Raw genomic sequence first — 24392 nt, 5'->3', positions numbered from 1 at the left:
TGGGAGGTGTCTCCCAGTTAGGCTACTCAGGGGTCAGGGACCCACTTGAGGAGACAGTCTGTCCATTCTCAGATCTCAAACTCCATGCTGGGAGAACCAGTATTCTCTTCAAAGCTGTCAGACAAGGATGTTTAAGTCTGCAGATTTCTGCTGCCTTTTGTTCAGCTACGCCCTGCCCCCAGAGGTGGAGTCTACAGAGGCAGGCAGACCTCCTTGAGCTGCGGTGGGCTTTGCTTACCTACTCAAGCCTCAGCAATGGCGGACACCCCTCCCCCAGCCTTGCTGCCGCCTTGCAGTTCTATCTCAGACTGCTATGCTAGCAGTGAGCAAGGCTCCATGGGCGTGGGACCCTCCAAGCCAGGTGCCGGATATAATCTCCTGGTGTGCCATTTGCTAAGACCGTTGGAAAAGCACAGTATTAAGGTGGGAGTGTCCCGATTTTCCAGGTACCCTCTGTCACGGCTTCCCTTGGCTAGGAAAGGGAATTCCCCAACCCCTTGTGCTTCCCAGGTGAGAAGATGCCCCGCCCTGCTTCGGCTCATACTCTGTGGGCTACACCCACTGTCCAACAAGCCCCAGTGATATGAACCCAGTACCTCAGTTGGAAATGCAGAAATCACCCGTCTCTGCATTGCTCACGCTGGGAGCTGTAGACTGGAACTGTTCCTATTCGGCCATCTTGGAACCAGATCTTCGAGGATGACATGTTTTAATAGAGAAGGCTTTTTGCCATTGTAGAGTCTACCATCACCCTCACATGTACATGTTAAAAGACATGAGTAGACAATTCACATAATAGGAATTACTAATGGATAATTTGACAAGATGTTCACCGTCACTGTTAGAAGTATAAAGTAAAGCCACAATAAAATACCGCTTTTATAGACACAATTAACACAAGTTTTTAAAAATGGGAATGCTTACTATTAGGACATCATGAGGTACTGGTACTTCTTGGCTGCTGATGGGAATCCACATTGGTTTGTACTTTTGTGAAAAGCATTTTGGAGATACGTATCAGTAGCTTATAGAAATGTGAATACCCTTTGACCCAGTAATCCCACTTTTTTCTAATGAAATAATCAGAAAATTGGACAAAGATTTATTCACCAGAAGACTCATTGCATCTTTTATTAATCATAGCAGAAGACTTGGAAACAACAGTGGAAAAATAGTTAAGTAAGTGTGGGGACTTCTATACAATGTAATATTTGGTTGCCACTGAAAATGACAATAACATCAGGAAATGCTCATGCTGCTTGCTATATTTAAAAAAAAAAAACACAGGATGTGAATAGTGTCTTGATTATGTAGGAAATAAAATTCATCAAGGAAAACAAAATCTGGAAGGAAATACACCAAAAAGTTCACTGTAATAATTCTGAGTAGGAAAATTATGAGATAAGTTTTTAGAAATCTGTATTTTTAATAACATTGTTATACTTTCTCATTTAGGGAGGATTCACTAGCCCCAAATTATTATGACCATTAAATATGTATATTTATATATAATCCTAATACATTCTTAAAGGAGATTTCTGGAAGTCTAATTTAAATTGATGAGCCTGGTCGGGTGTGGTGGCTCATACTTGTAATCCCAGTGCTTTGGGTAGCCGAGGCAGGGGGAGTGCTTGAGGTCAGGAGTTTGAGACCAGCCTGGGCAACATGGCAAGAGCCCATCTCTAAAATTTTTAAAAATCATAAATAAAATAGGCCAGGCACAGTGGCTCATGCCTGTAATCCCAGCACTTTGGGAGGCTGACACAGGTGGATCACTTGTGGTCAGGAGTTCGAGACTAGCCTGGCCAACATGGTGAAACCCTATCTCTACTAAAAAAATACAAAAATTAGCTGGGTGTGGTGGCACATGCCTGTAATCCCAGCTACTCGGGAGGCTGAGGCAGGAAAATTGCTTGAAACCAGGAGGCAGAGGTTGTAGTGAGCTGGGATCACACCACTGTACTCCAGCCTGGGTGACAGAGCAAGACTTGGTCTCAAAAAAATAAAGAAAAAAAGTAAATTGGTGAACCTGTTTTTATATACTCATTTTTGAAGTGCACAGAGCTCCTCTTCCCTATATAGATACTGTTCCATTTCTCTTTATTTCCATCTCTAGTGCTCTAAAGATTTGATTTCCTCACCGCTCAGTTGTGAGAATAGTTGTAGCTGTATGCTATACTTCCACATAAATTCTTGGAGGGCTTTCTGTATGGGATTTATGACAGACTGAACTGAGGGCAAATTTAAAGGCCTGCCAAACACTTGCCATACTTCTCTTACAGCCAGAGTAATTCTAATGAGGAAAGTTGGTATCTTTACTGCTTGCTCTCATTAGTTGTCGAATGGAGGTTATCTGTAGGGCAAAGCAGCTAGGCTGTGACCTGGCATGATCACGTGATTGTGGATGGCTCTCTGACTCCAGTGCCTGCAGCTCAGGTTTCTTCATTTCAGAATACTGCTGCCTTTTGTTGGCTTTCTGCTTTAATGATGAAAATGAGCATTTGATGGAACAGCCGAAACACGATTTAACTTGCTCCTTGCTGAATCTATTGTATAATTACAGAAACCTACTGTTACATGTTTCATGTTCTGTTCTGCAGCCAGAGCACTGGGGCTTAAGCAATGATTTGGATGGATGTCGACCATGTGACTGTGACCTTGGGGGAGCGTTAAACAATAGGTAAGTGGAGCTCCACCTATGCTCTTGTCCTCAGCCTTCCAGGAAACTCGTGACTTCTAGGAATGAGTGACATTCAATTGTTTCTCAAAAAGATATGCAAAATATATTTTTATATGTCTTGATAAATGTGTGTAGGTACCTCTATGGACTAGATTCCCAGTGATGGAAATGTTAAGTCAAAGTACATATGTATTGTTAATTTTAATAGAGAATGTTAGATTGTTCCAGACATATTGAACTAGTCTATTTTCCTATCAGTTACAAAAGTACCTTCTCCCCCATCCCCAGCAACAGTTGTTATCATCAACCATTTTATTTTTCAACAGTCTAAAAACATGGAAAATGGACTCCTGTTTTAATTTGTGTAGAGACTCTTTTCATTTTCTTTTTTTTTTTTGCAACTTCCAAACCCATTAATGAAAATTACATAAAATAATGTTTAGCTCCTTAAATACGCTAGTATTTCTTGAATAAATGAAGCATAAAGCTCCACCAGAAGCTATCAGAACACACATTTGGCAAGATGTTAAATCTGTGGGAGTTTAACCACCTTCGAGTCAAAGAGAATGTTGGTCTCTGTTCCTGGCTCAGAGTCAGAACATCTGGAACAGATAGTGTAAGTGACTGCTGAGAGAATAGACAGATGTTTCCCTGTGACCTTGAGTCTTCCCAGAGAGAACACTCTGAATTCATTGAGCAAGCTTCATGTACTCAAAAACGGACTTTCTTTCCCAATTATTTCCCAACACCATAGTAGTCTGCTGGGAAGGAATGAGGTTGTCAGCAGCAAGAACATGTTGTGTTTGTCCTCTTTATTTGGGTTTGTTCTGTTCGAGGTCGTGCCATAGACTCAGTACAGCATGTAGCCTCTGAAATCCGGTGTGAATTTCTGTTCTTAGAAAACCTCCAGAGACGAGGAAGCTAGGATAATTCCATAAAAGCAGGGAAGAAGACAGAATGCTGTCTGCTTGTGGAATCACTTTTCTGACTTTCCTTTGTGACTCCCAGAACACATGTTGAATCCTTTAGTAAATGACTCCTCCATTCAAAGCTGTCATCACTCCTAAAGTCCTTCTTGATGAGATGAAAGTGGCATATGCAGTTCCCCAAATTATGTCATAAACTCAGGAATGTCCTATGGTTCTTAACCCTAAGTAATTTTTGTTCCTACACTCCCTTCCTCTTTTTCTCTATTCCACACACACTTCCTGTCTGTCTCCACCCACGCACAGGCCCTAGCCTGCCCTCTAATCTCTCCTGCAAAAATGTATAAAAACCAGAATGTATTCAACCAGAGAGTTTGGGAAGCAAAATTATCTAGTAAAGATCTTTAAAGCAGGTAATCATCTGATCTTTCCAGCATGATTAATGGGATGCCCTATCTTTAAGAATCATTGGTGGAGGGGCAAAAAAGAACATTTAAACATGCCTTCTAGTCTGGTGACTCCAGAGTGTTTTATGGTGATCCTTTGCAAAGTTGTTTTCCCTCAAGAGGGATTTCCCCAAGGAGCCCCTTAGGCAACTGAAGCACTGATTCTGCTGGGAGATCTGCACACATGCCACTGGGGAAATATTTGCTGGATGATTGGTTTGTTGCAATCACTCATCAAAACCTTTTACCTGATAATATTTCTTTGCTTTGCCTTGGATACACAGTAGGTACTGAATAAATGCTGATTGAGTAGAAGAATTGAAAAATAAAATATTTCTAAGATGTTAAAAACTAGATATGTATTCGTTAGGAGAGGCAATCTCTAAATGTGATCCCAGACACTCCTTAGTTACTTTGGTGAGGGACAGAATTAAGCATAAAAATCACTGGAAGTGGTAAAAGCTTTAAGATGTGTCGTACAGTGAGCCGAATGGATTTTTGGTAGTATGACAAAAGTTTAATAATCCATGTCTATTACATTGACAACTAACCTGAACTTTGGAATAACTAAAGAAGTGGCCAGGCATGTTGGCTCATGCCTGTAATCCTAGCACTTTGGGAGGCCAAGGCGGCCAGATCACCTGAGGTCAGGAGTTCGAGACCAGCCTGGCCAACATGGTGAAACCCCGTCTCTACTAAAAATACAAAAATTAGCCAGGTGTGGTGGCACCTGCCTGTAATCTCAGCTACTCAGGAGGCTGAGGCAGGGAGAATCGCCTGAATCTGGAAAACAGAGGTTGCAGTGAGCCGAGATCACACGATTGTACTCCAGCCTGGGCGACAGAGTAAGACTCTATCTCAAAACAAAAAAGTAAGACCTAATTAATTTAAATAATGTAACGGAAGCCAAGTTAATGAAGTTTTGCCTAGTAGATTACCTGTTTTAATGAAAAAGAATTGGCAGTGGTTGCTAGGTAAATGCTACTTGTAAATGTTTAATAACATTGAAAAATATAAACATTTTTACAGCATCCTTCAAAATTATTTTAACAATGAAATGTAGAGTTTTCATATCTGACTTGAAGCCCATCCCCCCCCTTTTTTTTTTTGAGGCAGAGTCTCACTTTGTCACCTAGACTGGGGTGCAGTGGCATGATCTCAGCTGACTACAACCTCCGCCTTCTGGGTTCAAGCAGTTTTCCCACCTCAGCCTCCCGAGTAGCTGGGTCTACAGGTGCCAGCTACAACACTCAGCTAATTTTTGTATTTTTAGTAGAGATGGCGTTTCACCATGTTGGTCAGGCTAGTCTTGAACTCCTGACCTCAAGTGATCTGCCTGCCTCAACCTCCCAAAGTACTGGAGGATTATAGGCTTGAGCCACCATGCCTGACTCCACCTCTTTTTTGAACTTACCATGCTGAAGCCCCGAACCCTCCCTTGATGCATTACTTCTGCATCTCTTTTAACATTTATTTTGCTCTTACAGTTGTATTAAAAAGGTCTCTTTGGACAGGGATTAATGTCGTCTTTGTTTTTGCATCTCACTTGGCACCCAGCATGGTGGACCTGGCAGGTCCTCAATAAATAAGGGACTAAAATTTATTGTGCTTCAAGTCCAGAACAGAAGTTAGTAGATATTTTTATCATTGTATTGAATGACTATGGTATAGCTAACCCTTTGTTAATTATAATAATGTACTGCATAATAACATTTCAGTCAAGGATGGACCACACATACAATGGTGGTCCCATAAGATACTGTATTTTAACTGTAGCTTTTCTACATTTTGATATGGTTGAATACACAAATCCATGCCATTGTGTTACAATTGCCTGTGGTATTCAATACAGTAATATGCTGTACAGGTTTGTACCTTAGGAGCAATAGGCTATGCTATACAGCCTGGGTGTGTAGTAAGCTATATCATCTAGGTTTGTGTAGGTACACTCTATGATGGTCACACAACAACAACATTGTCTAACAACACATTTCTCAGAACATATCCCCATCATTAAGTGACACATGACTATACTGTGATAGAACAGGATTATAGAACATAGGTCCTACCGAAAAGGAAGTGTCCTAGTTGGGGGTGGGGAGGAATGCCACCCTGAGAAAATGAATGGTGCTGACTGAACACTGTGGTTGGTTATTATGAATGATGCTTTTTATGCTTTAATATTTTTCTGCCTAATTCCTTAGTAATAGAGAAAGGTTAAAATTCCATTTTCCCTATTCATCACCATTTAAATGAAATGGAATTTTTAAATGTTGTCAATTTCTATATTTGTGATAAATCTGGTTTTTTTTGTTGTTGTTTTTTTGTTTTTTTGAGATGGAGTCTCGCTCTGTTGCCCAGGCTGGAGTGCAGTGGCACCATCTCGGCTCACTGCAAGCTCCGCCTCCCGGGTTCATGCCATTCTCCTGCCTCAGGCTCCCAAATAGCTGGGACTACAGGCATCTGCCACCACACCAGGATAATTTTTTGTATTTTTAGTAGAGACGGGGTTTCACCGTGTTAGCCAGAATGGTCTCGATCTCCTGACCTCATGATCTGCCTGCCTAGGCCTCCCAAAGTGCTGGGATTACAGGCATGAGCCACCACACCCAGCCATAAATCTATTTTTTTAAGAAATAATCTTGGCCTTCACCCACTGAGAAGACATAGGGCCTATATTAGTTTTCTGTTGCTGCCATAACAAATGACCACAATTTGGTTGTTTAAAACAATATGTTTATTATTTTCCAGTTCTATGTGTCAAATACAGTCTCAGTGGACCAAAATCTCCATGTTGGTAGGGCTGCAATGTTTTCTGAAGGCTCTAAAGGAGAATCTGTTTCCAGCTCATTTGGGTTGTTGGCAGCATTCTGCTCCTTGCAGTCATAGGCTCAGGTTCCCCTTCTTTTGCTGGCTGTCATCTAAGGGCTATTCTTGGCCTCTAGAGCTACCCACATTCCTCGACTCATGGTCCCCTCTCTCCATCTTCAAAGCCACCACTAGGTCAAATCCTTCTCATGGCACAGCTCTCTGACCCAGTTACTTCTGTGCCTGCCTCTCCAACTTTTAAGAATTTATGTGATTAGATTGGGCCCACCCAGATCATCCAATAGTCTCTCCATCTCAAGATCCTTCCCTTAATCACATCTGCAAAGTCCCTTTTGCCATGTGAGGTACCATCCCACAGATAACAGGGATGAGGATGTGGACATCTTTGGGGTCCATTATTCTGCCTCACACAGGGCCTTACTTATTTTATGTCCTTATTGTCCCTTACTGATTTAATGAATTGAATCTCTAGTTTACAGAGAAATTTGTAGAGAATACATAAAACTTTAAACTGTACCATTTCTATCAGATGTGATTTTTACTTGAACACAGGAGACAGTAATTACATGGAATAAATCATTGGTATCACAGTGAAGAAGCTAGGATTTGAGCTTGAGTTTTGAAAGCTGAGATTTGAAAGGTGCAAATGGTAAGCAGGGGAGGGCCTCCTAGCTGGGAGGGAAAAGATGGGTAAAGGCACAGAGATGGGAATGACTGTAGCAAGGTCGAGATCTGGCCTGTGACCATCTCTGCTCACATTCCCCCATCACCCTCTTTGCTCTTGTTATTCCTGTCCTCTCTTTCCCTGTCAAGTCCTCTCCAGGCTTTAAGGACACCTCTTTCATGACGCCTCCTTCAGTCTCCTCAATCAGATGAATCATACCTTCTTCTCCCATAGTGCTTTGCTTGTAACTCTATCAATGCATAGGTCCTTACTGCATTTTGATCTGTTGCATTGGTAATTTCTTTATTGTTTATCCCCAATTAGACTGTAAGTTCTTTAGGACAGGGACTTTTTTTTTTTTTCTATTTCTCTTTCTGTATATCATTTAGCCAGAAATAATAGACTTACTGAGGAATAAGGATTCATTCAGAGCAAAGTTCACAATGGACTAAAATGTGAGGGTACCTGCACTGGGAAGCAAGGCTGCTAGGGCCAATATTTGCTCAGTAAATATTTGCTGAAGAGTATGAGGAGTGTGGCTCATTGGAAAGCAAAGAGTCGGCACCAGAAAGAGAAGCCGTTTTCAGAGGATGGGTTATGGAGGCTGCAGAAAGCCAGGCAGAGGGCATCATAACTTGATATCATAAGAAACAATTGTGGGTTTTTGTGAAATAATGCAAGCAGTGCTGTGGGAAGATCGGTTAGCCCATGGTAGACAGGATGGACTAAGCAGAAGAAGAAGAGTTTGAGAGTTCAGTTTAGGAGACTGTTAGAGTAACAGGTATGGGGTGATGCCATCCTGGATGGAGACAGTGGCAATGACAGTGAGAGGAAGCTGCTAAGTTGAGAAACATTTTGAAGTAAAACTTGAATATTGGGATAAAGGTAAGAGAAGGTGATGTCTCTATACCATGAGAAGAATTTTAAATCTAGTGGCAGAAACAGCAGAGCTGAAGATAAGAAATCAGTGTGGGAGGTGGTGATCTTTTTGGGACGGGATGAATTAGAGATGACAGCTGGCCAGTCCATGAAAATGTCCCATGGATGACTGAGAATAGAGAAGCAGAGCACAGCCAGCTGCTGGATCCTGAGAGCTGGAGGGTGAGGGCCATCTGCATAGCAAAGAGAATGAGTTCACTGAAGGAGCCAGTCTTGAAATTGGAGCCATGCCTATCTGTGATGACAATTCAAGCCTGTGGACAGAGACTTGTGATTGGCAGGGCCGCTGTTAAGGGAATTCCTTTCACATGATTGGCTCTCATGGAGCCATTCCTTGTTTAGAATTGTGCTGCAGATAGAGGCAACACTGGGAGACTGCTGGTGCCTTTGTCCTCATCTTCATTTGCTCGTTCTCTAATGGTTGTGCATGAAGGTCTAGTTGTTTTCTTCTTTGGTGGTTCACGTTTTGGATATTTGTTCTCTCAGTAAACATTTGGGGAGGAAATAATTTTCTTTTGTCCATATGATGTAATGTCTGATGCCTGAGTTTCTTAAAATAGCTTTTGTTCATGGACTGTGCCAAAAGAGGGCTAGGTCCTAATTGGAACAAGCTTTCCTCTCCTGGGAATTGGCTATGGGACATTAAGAATTCCTATTCCTGGCTGGGCGCAGTGGCTCACGCCTGTAATCCCAACACTTTGGGAAGCTGAGGCGGGCAGATCACGAGGTCAGGAAATCGAGACTTGCCTGGCCAATATGGTAAAACCCAGTCTCTACTAAAAATACAAAAATTAGCCGGGTGTAGTGGCGGGCGCCTATAGTCCCAGCTACTCTGGAGGCTGAGGTGGGAGAATAGCTTGAACCCAAGAGGTGGAGGTTGCAGTGAACCGAGATCCTTCCACTGTACTCCAGCCTGAGCAACAGAGCGAGACTCCATCTTAAAAGCAAAAAACACAAACAAACAAAAAAATAATTCCTATTCCTGTAGTATAACAATATGATACACAGAAAGAGGACTTCAGCTATGCTGTGGCAGGGCCATTTAGGATTTTATTTTATATATTTATTTATTTTGAGATGAAGTCTTGCTCTGTCTGGAGTGCAATGGCATGATCTCGGCTCACTGCAACTCCCACCTCCCGAGTTCAAGTGATTCTTTTGTCTCAGCCTCCCAAGTAGCTGAGATTACAGGTGTGTGCCCCTACACCTGGCTAATTTCTTGTATTTTAAGTAGAGACGGGGTTTCACCATGTTGGCCAGGCTGGTCTCAAACTCCTGACCTCAGGTGATCCACCCGCCTTGGCCTCCCAAAGTGTGGGATTACAGACATGAGCCACTGCACACCCAGCCTTGGGACATTTTTAATAAACCTGTGAGTGCAAAGTCTTCCTGTGAGTTGCAACTTGCCTTAAGTACCTTATTTAAAACTTTGGGATGGGAAAAAAAGAATCTTGAGAAGGGGTTAAAGTAACAATTCCAAACCACAGCTCATCTTTAAGTGAAGTAAAAATGGATACATGTAATTTGAGTTTTATTTTGCATACAAAATTATGATACTAATAAAAAGGACATAAGCTGAGAACAGAAGTTTCACTCTAGTTGCCCAGGCTGGAGTGCAATGGGATGAACTCAGCTCGCCTCAACCTCCACCTCCTGGTTCAAGCGATTCTCCTGCCTCAGCCTCCCGAGTAGCCGGGATTACAGGCATGTGCCACCATGCCTGGCTAATTTTGTATTTTTAGTAGAGACGGGGTTTCTCCATGTTGGTGAGGCTGGTCTTGAACTCCTGACCTCAGGTGATCCGCCTGCCTTGGCCTCCCAAAGTGCTGAGATTACAGGCATGAGCAACCGCGCCCGGCTGCATTTCTTATATTTAGCATAGCATAGCCAATGGAAAGGGGGAAGAGAGACACGAGATGCAGAAGTAAAAATCACAGAATTTGATTCCTAATGGAGGGTGAAGAAAGAATCTGGAGAACTTCTAATTTCTGACTTGGTTGACTCAGCAGGTGGTAGCGCCTTCACCCTGATAGAGACCATGGGAGGGACTGAGGGCTTCTGTTTTAGATCCATTGGTTCAGGATGCCTCTGGGACAGCCAAGCTGGAGATGTTCTTCAGGGAGCTGGATATTTGAGCCTAAATCTCAGGAAATAAGCAAAAAATTTAAGATGCCAAAGCAAGAAAGTTTGGGATGTCGAAAACCTCCATGTGATGTGGATGGAGTGTCAGTTAAGAGAGGGCAAGGGAGGTAAAACAGAGAAGACCAGGTTCTTGGCCATGCTTTTGGAGTTTGGGATTAATCCATAGGCACTATTTTTTTCCACATATGTATTTTCTGAAGAAAACAAGAACATGCTATGTATTTGGCCCGGTGTACTGAGTAATGGCAGCTGTAGGGCTGCTTCTGGCGGGTTGACTCGGGTGACCATGAACTCAGTTGACCTGGCTCCTCCTCCCTTCCAGTTGCTCTGCAGAGTCAGGCCAGTGCTCATGTCGGCCTCACATGATTGGACGTCAGTGCAATGAAGTGGAACCTGGTTACTACTTTGCCACCCTGGATCACTACCTCTATGAAGCAGAGGAAGCCAACTTGGGGCCCGTGAGTAGGGGAGTGCGTGGCAGGTCGGTAAAGCAGTGTTTTGGGGTGTAGTGGAACATACATGCTTTGTAAAGAGTCCATTTCAGAAGCATTTTTATAGCTTTGTCAGTGAGCACAAAATAAGGATCAGGACCATGCCTTCGTGAGAACAGTCATATTTAAAGCTAAGTAAATCTATAACTCACAAATTGGCTTTGGAGCATTCACTGAAAAGGCTTTTGGTTGGTTGAAGAAATTTGTCTTTCCAAGAAACTTTTCTTCTCCCTACTTATGCTCCAAAGTTATCAACCTAACATGGTAAATACTGAGGCAAGGATATTGTTTCATCTATTCATCCCCAAATTTAATGACTTTAAATGTATGCCTGGTTCATGAGTTGGGGTGGGCTGAAACAGCTGGAGGCTGGCTGGGCATTTCTCTCCATATGACCTTTCTTTCTTTCTTTCTTTTGAGATGGAGTTTTGCTCTTGTTGCCCAGGCTGGAGTGCAGTGGTGCCATCTTGGCTCACTACAACCTCCGCCTCCTGGGTTCAAGCGATTCTCCTGCCTCAGCTTCCCGAGTAGCTGGGATTACAGGCATGCACCACCATGCCCGGCTAATTTTGTATTTTTAGTAGAGACAGGGTTTCACCATGTTGGTCAGGCTGGTCTCGAACTCCCGACCTCAGGTGATCTGCCCGCTTTGGCCTCCCAAAGTGCTGGGATTACAGGCGTGAGCCACCATGCCTGGCGATAGTGAGATTTCTTAGATGGCTTCTGGCTTCCAAAAAGAGGAAACAAGCTGTCAGGTCTCTTAAAGCTTGGACTCAGAAGTCCTAGAAAGTTCCTCATGTTCTGTTGGTCACAAGTCACAAGGACAGCCCAGATTCATGGAAAGGATAACATAGTTTGTACCTCTTGCTGGGTAAGGCCACACATGGATACATACAGGGAATGAAAGAGTTGATCACAGCCATTTTTGGATATGACCAACAACAGGTATTAAAAAAATAACCCTGTAAACAGTTAATCAGAATTAACTCATCAGTTGTGAACATTCATTATCATATCAACTTTCTTTACTTGAAAATGGAGCCTAAAACTAATGCCAATATGAGAGACAGAAATTCACTAGATATTGGACTAACCTTGTGGAGAATCTGGGAAACACCTTATGATTCCTAGACTTGCTTATAATGGCAGGTGTGATGTTCTCTTTTTTCCTTTATGCTTATTCTCCTGGTCGTATCAAATAAGGTATATCCCAAGCCTTTGAGTGCCATCTCCAGTGTCCCAAGACTACTCCAACCACAAAACTAAAAAGGAACCAGTTTCCTGTTTGGATATCAAAAACTTTTTACAATCTATTAGGGGAGATTTGACTATAAAAAATAGACATAAGGTAGCAACCGTTTTTGAATCTTTGGGTGACTTCGGGTTTCTTTGACTATTGAAAGTTATTGAATTCCATTTCAAATAAAGAATAACCATTTTTTGCCATGTCCTCAGGGGGTTAGCATAGTGGAGCGGCAGTACATCCAGGACCGGATTCCCTCCTGGACTGGAGCCGGCTTCGTCCGAGTGCCTGAAGGGGCTTATTTGGAATTTTTCATTGACGACATACCATATTCCATGGAGTATGACATCCTAATTCGCTATGAGCCACAGGTAAAGAAATCACTCAGTGGACTGGTGGAGGAGGGAGGGGAGAAATCAGTAGAAAAATAGTACTTCTAATGAGTATTATATATAGTTGTGAAATATGGAGGTTGCATCAGAACAGGTGAGATTCTGACAGTCTCACCTCCTCCATGGAAGTTAAAATGTACCTCTTTCTTTCTTTCCTTTCTTTCTTTCTCTTTCTTTCTTTCTTTTTCTTTCTTTCTTTCTTTCTTTCATTATTATTATAATTATTATTATTAGTAGTAGTAGTAGTAGTAGTATTATGTCTCACTGTGTTGCCCAGCCTGGAGTGCAGTGGTGCAATCTCAGCTCACTGCAATCTCCGCCTCCCAGGTTCAAGCAATTCTCCGCCTCAGCCTCCTGAGTAGCTGGGATTACAGGCATGTGCCACCATGCCCGGCTAATTTTTGTATTTTTAATAGAGATGGGGTTTCGCCATGTTGGCCAGGCTGATCTCGAACTCCTGACCTCAGTTGATTCGCCTGCCTCAGCCTCCCAAAGTGCTGGGATTACAGGCGTGAGCTACCACACCCAGCCAAAATGTACCATTTTCTTGAATCCAGTTTTTCAAACATAGTGATCTTTTGTGAGGCACTCAACCTTGCTGAGGACTGAGGTGGTGATGAGGATGTATGAGATCCTCTCCTTCCCTCACAGCCTGGCTGTCCAGTGCAGACTGAAGCCCCGAATTGTAATGAAAGACTGAAGGTGACGGTGCAACAGCAGAGAGATGCATGGTCCTAGAAGATGGGCATGCACCAGCCAGCCCGAGCCAGGGCTACCAAAATGTTTTCCTAGAGAATCAGAGCGAGGCCTTAAAGTGTGAATGGAATTGTGGAAAGCTGGCACAAAAGTAAGAAATAGTGTGAGTGGAAAAGAGAAGGGAGGGTTTTGTTTTTATTGAGAATCATTCCACATAGCTTGATAAGAGATATGGTTGGAGATGCTGTTGGCAAAAATACTTGGATTAGTAAAGGAATTTGGACTATAATATTCACAGGAAGCTATTGAAGCATTTCAAGCAGGGGATTGTCATTATCTGAGATGCTTTAAAGTGGACTGAAAGGGACATTGGGAAGAGGCAGAGAACAGTTGAGAGGTGTTTCAGCATCCAGGGTAGAAGGGATTTAGGCTGGAACCAGGGGAGTAGCAGACGTAGTAGTAAAGAGGAAAGGGAAAAGCAACTGTTTGTTTTCCATTTCAACTTGGCAATTGATTGATTTGGAGAGGTCTTTTTATAAACAGGCAGTGGTGGACTAACCATCTTTTCATTGTTTCTTATTCTAGCTACCCGACCACTGGGAAAAAGCTGTCATCACAGTGCAGCGACCTGGAAAGATTCCACCCAGCAGCCGATGTGGTAATACCATCCCTGATGATGACAACCAGGTGGTGTCATTATCACCAGGCTCAAGGTCAGTGTGACAGTGGTTTGGCAGCTCAACAGACTTCATATGCAAATTAGTATTTTTCTAATATTTTGTGAGTTTTCAAGTCACCATTTCAGAGCCAGACGTTGACTGCTGACTTTTTTCCTTTGGAATTATTGATGCAGAGCTTTGTTCTTAATTTTTATTTTTTGGATGCATGAAGGCTGACTTTCGTTGTTGTCTTTCTTTTTTGTTCGGGGGCAGATATGTCGTCCTTCCTCGGCCGGTGTGCTTTGAGAAGGGAACGAACTACACAGTGAGGTTGGAGCTGCCTCAATACACTTCCTCTGATAGCGACGTGGAGAGCCCCTACACGCTGATCGATTCTGTAAGTGTGAGATCGCTTCTGGCATATGCAGGAAAGCCTGGGCGGAAAGTGCCCAGCTGCTCCCAGGGTGTTGTGTTGAGGCGTAATGCTGAGGCCAGCGCTTAAGCAGAATCATTCTTTCTTGCCTCTGAGGTCACTTTGCTTATACTTCACCCCGTGGAAAGGATTTATTCCTTCTAAAAATATAAAATGTCGTTAAAAAAAAATAGTATTTCACTGGGCCTAGTGACTCACACCTGTAATCCCAACACTTTGTGATGCTGAGACAGGAGGATCGTTTGAGGCCAGGAGTTCAAGACCAGCCTGGGCAACAAAGCAAGACCCCATCTCTAAAATAAAAATAGCATTTCAAAAGCCATCAAGCTGTGTAAAATATATCTAAAATGTCCTGCCAAGAGTATTTAGGAATAGGGAGGTTTATGCTTTATTTAATGAGTCTAATGATTTCTGTTCAAGGGTCAAAGAAGCATTTGGGTTTTTTCCACGTTTGCTTGCTTAAACCCACGCCATGGGGCACCACTGTAAGGATGTTTGGCTGTTCTCATTTCTTCACAGCTTGTTCTCATGCCATACTGTAAATCACTGGACATCTTCACCGTGGGAGGTTCAGGAGATGGGGTGGTCACCAACAGTGCCTGGGAAACCTTTCAGAGATACCGATGTCTAGAGAACAGCAGAAGCGTTGTGAAAACGCCGATGACAGATGTTTGCAGAAACATCATCTTTAGCATTTCTGCCCTGTTACACCAGACAGGCCTGGGTAGGTATTGCTTGGCAGCTGCAGCAGCTGCTGTTTCTGGCTCTGAGTATACCTGGCACACGAAGTGCGGTGGAGTGCCCGCCCCGTAGCCCTGTGTTAGGCAGCACAAGGGAAATAGTGTCTTAGTTACTGTGTGTCTTTATCTTTTAAAGTAATATTTTAGCGATAGAGCACCACTGAAGATGGAATCGATATTCAAAAAATATGCAAATAACAGGTGATCAGGGGAAAAGTCCATGAGGATAAAGCATTTCCATAAGCAGGGTAGTGAGTGGGGAATGGAATCAGAGAAGCATCAAATGACTGAAATGTGTGTTTTTCTCTTTGAAAGGTCAGACCATCCTCTGAAGGTCACTGGGCTTTGGTCTAATGTCCTGTGATATTTGAGCTTTGAAGGCAAGGGGAGAAAACGTTAATGACCTCCTGCCTAGAAAAACTGCTTTGGTCTGCCAACTCTGCCTCCCTTTTCTTCCCTTCCGCTCATCATAGGGATGATACTGTTTTAAACCAGAACTCTGAATAAACCAAAGTAGTAAAGGAGAAAGGATCAGGGAGAGCCTGTTGATATGCTGCTCCGTTTCATGGGTTCTGACCTCTCTTTACCCACAGCGTGTGAATGCGACCCTCAGGGTTCATTGAGTTCTGTGTGTGATCCCAACGGAGGCCAGTGCCAGTGCCGGCCCAACGTGGTTGGAAGAACCTGCAACAGATGTGCACCTGGAACTTTTGGCTTTGGCCCCAGTGGATGCAAACGTAGGTTCCTCAAAAGCATTGTTATGCATTCATTCAGATTAACTCAGCCATTGTGGCAGGGTTCCATGGCTGCAGAGCCGATGCCTCCCTCCTGAAGTTGATCACACCAACCCATGAGCATTCTGAATTGGGAACAGGGTGCTTATAAAAGGGGCATGTTTCCATTGAATGAGTTTCTCAAGGCAGTTCCTTGTTTGCCTGTTTCTTTAGCTTGTGAGTGCCATCTGCAAGGATCTGTCAATGCCTTCTGCAATCCTGTCACTGGCCAGTGCCACTGTTTCCAGGGAGTGTATGCTCGGCAGTGTGATCGGTGCTTACCTGGGCACTGGGGATTTCCAAGTTGCCAGCCCTGCCAGTGCAATGGCCATGCCGATGACTGCGACCCAGTGATGGGGGAGTGCTTGAACTGCCAGGACTACACCATGGGTCATAACTGTGAGAGGTATGCAGACGCTGAAAGTAAGGAGAATGCAATGATCTCTGGCTGAGCAGACAGCATCTTAGACCAGCCACAGAATTCATCTCCACCAGGTTTCAGCTCACTCATTCATTTCTAACCACCTCATTATTTTTTAGGATCTTGTTTATTTACCTAGTATGTATTGAGTTTACATCCTCTATGTGCCAGGCACCGTTCTGGTGCTGGAGATACCGCAGAGAACAAAACTGACATGAATCTGTCCTCTTGGAGAGTCACCCTAGAGCTTACCATAGGGCTGTATAGAAATTCTGTCTGTCTTAGCAGATTCTGACCGAGGATGAGAGTTGTGAAATGCTCCTGCCTAATTTAGGCGAAAGGAGAAACTAATCCAAATGGGATTAGTCATTTTAAATAGCTTTGTTTTTCAGAACACTTTATGCAACCACAGTTTCCGGGAGACTCTATAAAACATGCCTAAGTAGATCTGTTCTCCAGTTAGCAAATGTCGGTTGAATAATCATTATGGATGTGCTAGATATATAGTAAGAAAAGGAGAGAGAATGTGCCTCCATAACATTAATAGGATAGCTCAATAGATAAAAAATAGTCCATAAGAAAAAATTACCTGCTGACTTATACTTATCATTACTAATTAAGAAATGCAGACAGTACTGTTAGAAATGGCTTTTTGGGGGTAATAGTCCGCACCTTTTCACTGGGATAAATTTTCTCCCTTCCAACATCCATTCGCCCTATAGAAGATATTTGTTTTTAAAAGTTACTCGTGAAACACTGCAGCAAGTGCTTCAGTCAGTGGTGAAGTTACTCATGAGATGAAAGAGAAATTGTTAGTGAAACACTGAGTATGTGATTAACTTTTGGCATGAAGATGTTCATGGAGGCAAACATGTGGCTCTCGGCTCAATGCTAGAACGGCATTCAAGAATAAAAATCCCTTCCAACCTTAAAATTGTGTTGTAAAAAGATAGCAAGGACACAGTTATACAAGAGTGAAAGGAGGAAATTAATATACTGGGGTCATCTTTTTCTTTTCTGCCCTGTTTTCCATTATTGTGTTTTCAAAGAGAGCTGGAGAATACGAGAGAAAGACAGAAAACCAGATTAACCGGGAGCAGAGAGAGGAGGGGTAACAGAGGTAAACAGCAAAGGGGGCTGCCACAATGCTGATTCACAATCAGCATTCACACTGTGGAATGCATTTGAACAAACATCATGTCAGAATGGCATAGTTGATCTGTGACCGGCTTTGGATTTTATTTGTAAAGGGTTTTGAGAATGAGAAAGGGTGTGGGAGAAGGAAGATTTTTAATTTTAGGTTTAGGTGGCAAACACTTGATTTTAAGTATTTGGAATTTTACTATCTAGTTTGAGCCAGTTTCTCATCATTCTTTTTTCTCATTCCAAGATAACCACAGTTTCAATCCTGTGAATTTATAAAGAAACTCTACACTTAGATTGTTCCCAAGGGGAGGCAAGAAATGAACAATTTCTATCATGATGTATTTGGATTGCCTCCAAAAGACTTGAGAAACAAATTGAATTGGAAATCCTTGGACCTCAGTTCCTGGCCCAATTCTGCTTCTAACTTGCTTTCTAACCTTGGGTGAATTAGGATATCCAGCTTTAAAACATTTTTTTTTGAGACAGAGTTTCACTCTTGTTGCCCAGGCTGGAGTTCAATGGCACAATCTTGACTCACCACAACCTCCGCCTCCCAGGTTCAAGCAATTCTTCTGCCTCAGCCTCCCAAGTAGCTGGGACTACAGGCTTTTTGTTGTTGTTGTTTGTTTTAAGATGGAATCTCATTCTGCCACTCAGGCTGGAGTGCAATGGTGCAATTTCAGCTCACTGCAACCTCCATCTCCTGGGTTCAAGCGATTCTCCTGCCTCAGCCTCCCGAGTAGCTGGGATTACAGGCACGTGCCACTATGCCTGGCTAATTTTTTGTATTTTTAAGAGAGATGGGGTTTCACCATGTTGGCCAGGCTGGTCTCGAACTCCCAATCTCAGGTGATCCACCCACCTCAGCCTCCCAAAGTGCTGGGATGAGCCATTTTACAAGGGTGAGCCACCGCACCTGGCCGGAATATCCAGCTTTTCATAAGTAGAATAGCTAGGTTGGATTAGATTGTCTCCAAAGTTCCTTCAAGATTTTATGTTGAAGGAAATTAAAAAGTAACCTAATTACCATTCATCTTGACAAGCAGGCTAACATAGTAAAAGAATGTATTGCTAAAAGGACACCGAGTTCAACTTCTAGCTCATTATTTAACTAGTTGTATAAACTTTGAGGATCCTTTGACCTCCATGTATTTGTTATCTTTAAAGAGTGGGATTGACGTGTTGGATGTGGGAACTAATAAGTAACATGCCCCATCCCTGCCTGAGTTTGGAACCACCTGAGAGACAAATACAGGGGCTACACAGCTGGACAGCACCCCTGTCACCCCCTCAGCTCCAGTACTGGGAAAAGCTGGGTTGTAGGACATGGCTTTAGACTTGTGGCCACCGTGGGCTTGCCAACACATCACCCCTCCCAGGCATAGGCAGAGGCCGACAGGTATAAGCCACCCCTAGGAGGACAGACCCCGTAACACAAGAAGGGAGCAGAACTGAATGGTCAGGACAGGCAGACAGCTGATGGAACAATCAAGTGCACATGGGGAGAGGTGGCTCATCCTGTGGGAAACAGTGAGTAAGGGGCCAGGTGAGGCCATAGGTGTCACTCAAACGCAGTGGTCCTGCAAGTAGGATCCCTGGATCAGCAGCATCAGTATCATGGGGACCTACTGAATCAGAAAGTCGGTGGGAGGAGCCCAGTCATCTGTTTCAGGTGATTCTGATTGAAGCTAAAGTTTGAGAACCATGGTTCCCATAGTAAATCTTCCACATGAAAACATAAAGAGAGGTGGGCAGATCACCTGAAATCAGGAGTTTGAGACCAGCTTGACCAACATGGTAAAACCCCGTCTCTACTAAAAATACAAAAATTAGGCTGGGTGTGGTGGCTCACCTCTGTAATTCCAGCACTTTGGGAGGCTGAGGCAGGTGGATCACCTGAGATCAGGAGTTCAAGACCAGCCTGGCCAACATGGTGAAACCCTGTCTCTACTAAAAATACAAAAATTAGCCAGGTATGGTGGCAGGTGCCTGTAATCCCAGCTACTCGGGAGGCTGAGGCAGGAGAATCGCTTGAACCGAGAGGTGGAGGTTGCAGTGTGCTGAGATCGTGCCACTGCACTCCAGCCTGGCAACAGAGCGAGATTCCATCTAAAAAACAAAAAAAATTTAGCCGGGTGTGGCGGCATGTGCCTGTAGTCCCAGCTACTTGGGAGGCTGAGGCAGGAGAATCACTTGAACCCGGAAAACAGGTTGCATTGAGTTGATATAGCGCCACTGCAGCCTGTGTGACAGAGCAAGACTTTGTCTCAAAAAAAAAAGAAAGAAAAAGAAAAAGTGAGTGGAGAAGAGTGTGCCCAAACAGAACAGTTTTCAAGACTTTCCTTGGAACAGGTTTCTTAGAACTGTGGGATCATGGCCTGCTCTCTTCTGTGACTGATGCAGGTGCTTGGCTGGTTACTATGGCGACCCCATCATTGGGTCAGGAGATCACTGCCGCCCTTGCCCTTGCCCAGATGGTCCCGACAGTGGACGCCAGTTTGCCAGGAGCTGCTACCAAGATCCTGTTACTTTACAGCTTGCCTGTGTTTGTGATCCTGGATACATTGGTAAGTCGTGTGCAGACTTTGGGAAGCAAAGAGGGAGGAAAAGATGTCTTTATGAGTTCATTGTTAATGAGAAAAAAAGATGCAAAGTGAACCAATTAAGTCTACTTTTATAATCTTTAATTTAAAATTAAAGTTAGAAGAGATGCTCTTTTCCTATTTGACACATAGGGTAGAGTCAATTCATGAGCCTCTGATAAGAATGTTATAACACAAAGCAGGAGAGCAAGCTCGTGGAAATCTGGAAACCCTGTGGAATACTTTTCTGTTATTAAACATTAGAAAGATTAACTTACATTTTACTCCTGCCTTTCTTTATCCAACTCCTAGCAAAAGTATCTCAAAGCTGTGAGGTGACCAAATAGTGGTCAGAAGAAAGAAAAGAATATCATCCAGGGAATCACCAGATGGCTTAATATATTCTTCACTGTTATGATACTCACATTATCTACCAAGATTCAATGACTCTAGCTGGGTTGTAAAAAACTCCCTTTTATTTCATGCTTGAAGCCACTGTTACAAATACTACTTATGCTTATACGTAGCTCAGTAAATGTTTTTTGCATATACTTTCAGCATTTCTTAGGGAAATTGGTCATCATTAAAGATCTCATTTTTCAGGTTGCTCACAGAGGAGTGGTAACTTTTCAGTCTCTGTAATTCTTGAATTAGGCCATATGTGGTGGCTCATGCCTGTAGTTGCAGGACTTTGGGAGGCTGAGGCAGGCGGATTGCTTGAGCCTAGGAGTTACAGACCAGTGTGGGCAAGATGGTGAGACACCATCTCTCCAAAAAAAAAAAAAAAAAAAAAAATTTACAAAATTAGTCAGGTGTAGTGCTGCAAACCTGTAGTCCCAGCTGCTGGGAAAGCTGAGGCGGGAGAATTCCTAGAACCCAGGAATTCAAGGCTGCAGTGAGCTATTATCATGTCACTGCATTCCAGCCTGGGTGATAAAGAAAGGCCCCATCTCTTAAAAAAATGTAATCCTTGGATTAGGATTTTAACATGAAGCTACACTTCACATTGTTTGTTAGTTTGCTCCCACCCTGTGTGCTCAGAAGCTAAAGTCCCATGTGCTAGGACCCTTCTCATAACTGTCCATACCCGCTGTGGCCTCTGAGGCAGCTGCAGCACTGTTAGAGGCTACAAAATATTAGATTGGCGCAAAAGTGACTGTGGTCTTTGCCACTGAAAGTAATACTGCCTTCCCCTCACAATTCAAGCCTATTCTTTCCCCTTCGGATGCGATCACCCTGGGCTCTGTAAATCGCGCAGTGGAGATGAAGCACTGCCACGGTCAGCTGTCTCTAGGCATGAGTGTCGGTGCACTGGGGAGCTTTTGGTCAATAAGCTAAACATCTTGTGCTTGGTTTTATTGGGTGACAGGTTCCAGATGTGACGACTGTGCCTCAGGATTCTTCGGCAATCCATCGGAAGTTGAGGGGTTGTGTCAGCCTTGCCAGTGTCACAACAACATTGACACGACAGACCCAGAAGCCTGTGACAAGGAGACTGGGAGGTGCCTCAAGTGCCTGTACCACACCGAAGGGGAACACTGTCAGTTCTGCCGGTTTGGATACTATGGTGACGCCCTCCGGCAGGACTGTCGAAGTAAGATGCACATTTATTCTGCCTGCTCCTTACAATGACTCCCACCTTTTTTTTTTTTATTATTATTATCAGCAGATTTTATTCTTCCTGTATTTATTTCACGTGGGAAAACATTTGTTCAGAGAGGTAAAATTTCACTTTCAACTAAGGAAAGATGAGACCAAATTTTTTTCTCTTTTCACTTTTTCTTTTCTTTCCATTTTTTCTTTTTTTTTTTGAGACAGAGTCTCACTGTGTCGCCCAGGCTGGAGTGCAACGGCATGATCTCAGCTTACTACAACCTCTGCCTCTCAAGTAGCTGGGATTACAGGCACCTGCCACCATGCCCAGCTAATTTTTGTATTTTTAATAGAGACGAGGTTTCACCATGTTGGTCATGTTGGACTCAAACTCCTGACCTCAGGTGATCTACCCACCTCAGCCTTCCAAAGTGCTGGGATTACAGGCGTGAGGCATTGCGCCAGGCCATGTTTATTTTTTTCTTTACATCCACACTTTCTCGCAGGACTGAGGTCTCAAGATGTGACTTGGTGCCTGGGAGAGATAACAGGAAAGAAAAACCATGTAGCTGTCCCCATGATAAATGGCATCCAGTAGAGGGTATTGATGGTATGCTTTGCCCATGAACTTGCTGGTTGGATGGACTTTGAAATCCTAAATACCCACTGTGGTCCCACCTTTTCTAGTTGCATTGATGGAATAGAGCCTTCCAGCTTAAGGAAGAGAAAGAAGTAGCATCTCTAACATTTCTCTTTTGGAACTCTTTGTTTCTCTCTTATCAAGAGATCAACTAGCATTTCCTCCTGCTGCAGCTGCACAGCCCCCAGGCTCCTGGCTTTGTTTATACAAACATGTGTGGAATGCTAGCGACCAGCAGGACTGGATTCCTTAAAGCCTTAGTAGCTTAAAGGGCTTTTACCTGCTATGTCCGACACGTTTATTACTGCTGTTCCCTGCCAAGAGTTTGAAATTATTAGATATCTCAATTCCCACTGGCATTTTTTTTTTTTATTATTTCCAGTTAAACCTTCAATTTTAAAATGACTCACCAGCATCTTGTCAAATCTGTGTATTTTGAACATACTTTTAGGTGAAATGTATCATTGTGTGTATCTGGGAAATGTCAGAACTGTGTAAGACATCATGAGAACTTCTAAACAACAATAATTTTAGCTTTCTTTTTGAATCACCTCCATTTCTTTCCTTCTTTGCATTTCAAGGTCAGGATCTGAAGTGGGAACATCTTAGCGTTTAGATGTGGCTAACGTCTGCTGTGTATTTGGGAGTGTGACAATAAGTAAATGTGATGTTCTTTTTCAGAGTGTGTCTGTAATTACCTGGGCACCGTGCAAGAGCACTGTAACGGCTCTGACTGCCAGTGCGACAAAGCCACTGGTCAGTGCTTGTGTCTTCCTAATGTGATCGGGCAGAACTGTGACCGCTGTGCACCTAATACCTGGCAGCTGGCCAGTGGCACTGGCTGTGACCCATGCAACTGCAACGCTGCTCATTCCTTCGGGCCATCTTGCAATGAGGTGAGGGACTGCTGCTGGGGATGATGCCTTTATGAGCCCAGGGGTCAGCTTATGGTGACTTTGCCCCAGTTACAGCAAGGCCCCAGGGCACATGGCTTGGCAAACACAGCGTGGCCTGGATCTCAGCCCTCATTTGTACCCCTTGGCTGGGTCTACATAACTGTGCACAGACTCCCCATCAGACACACCCATAGCATTTCAATAGAGGGTCCGAGCTGCAGATGCAGACTCACATAAGAATAGACAAGGGTGTGCTATTTCTCTTCTTCTCTACAGTACCTGGCCGCTGAAGCAGACTTTTCTCTTAGCTTCTCAACTTGAAAGGAACCAATTAGCCATACCCAGCATTGTAAAAAGTGCTGTTGTTTCCTGACACATACTAAGGAGGACATACTCCCTAAGTCAGGCGAGTCAAAGGTGGCCCAGGATTGTGGCTGATCTGTGAGGATAAAAGTGAGGGAACAGGTAAATAAATAATAATATGCCACAGACCTTTCCAAGCCCTGTTGCAAAAGAGCAGTTAGATGCTGGCATGGGGCTCTCGACACCCACGATCGAAGCGGAAGTCCCTTTTCCTAGTCAATGGAGACCTTCTCAGGTGAACAGTTCATTCCCACTTCTAACTGGCAGCTAGAAAAAAAAGATGACAACTGGCTTCTGGCCTGAAGCCTGCTTGACTAAGGTCTGTGTTCTGGCCACAGTTCACAGGGCAGTGCCAGTGCATGCCTGGGTTTGGAGGCCGCACCTGCAGTGAGTGCCAGGAACTCTTCTGGGGAGACCCTGACGTGGAGTGCCGAGGTGAGGTGCGGGCGTTCTCGCGTTGACTTCATCAGAGAGTGGAGGGAACAGGGTTTCTGCAAGAGCCTTCTGTAAATTATAAAACACAGTACAAATTAATGTGTCGATAAGAACCTGTATTTAATTGCAAAAATAAACTAACACTGATTGTTTAAAAAACAATCTAACAAATCTAGCCCTGCCCATAAGTATAGGTAGTCAAGAGTGGATGTGCATACTCTCCCGGCCCCACACCCTGGGATAAAGTTTGTTTCTGTGTGTCT

General features: G+C 43.6%; 1 protein-coding gene across 2 annotated transcripts in view; it reads left to right on the top strand.

Moving 5' to 3' along the window:
* Positions 1-24392, top strand: part of LAMB1 (laminin subunit beta 1) — an 86003-nt gene that overhangs the window by 34051 nt on the left and 27560 nt on the right. For both annotated transcript variants that reach the window (XM_025378669.1, XM_025378668.1), the window contains 12 exons: positions 2601-2680; positions 10949-11084; positions 12573-12731; positions 14034-14161; positions 14381-14504; positions 15060-15264; positions 15874-16017; positions 16228-16459; positions 20024-20187; positions 21572-21796; positions 23117-23331; positions 24033-24129. In XM_025378669.1, coding sequence (XP_025234454.1) covers positions 2601-2680; positions 10949-11084; positions 12573-12731; positions 14034-14161; positions 14381-14504; positions 15060-15264; positions 15874-16017; positions 16228-16459; positions 20024-20187; positions 21572-21796; positions 23117-23331; positions 24033-24129 — 1909 coding nt within the window. The remainder of the gene's footprint in view (positions 1-2600; positions 2681-10948; positions 11085-12572; positions 12732-14033; positions 14162-14380; positions 14505-15059; positions 15265-15873; positions 16018-16227; positions 16460-20023; positions 20188-21571; positions 21797-23116; positions 23332-24032; positions 24130-24392) is intronic.

The sequence above is a fragment of the Theropithecus gelada genome, chromosome 3, assembly GCF_003255815.1.
Source record: "Theropithecus gelada isolate Dixy chromosome 3, Tgel_1.0, whole genome shotgun sequence".
In the NCBI taxonomy this organism is placed as follows: Eukaryota; Metazoa; Chordata; class Mammalia; order Primates; family Cercopithecidae; genus Theropithecus; species Theropithecus gelada.
Note: the sequence above shows the minus strand (reverse complement) of the source record. Positions and strands in the feature narration are given on the sequence as shown.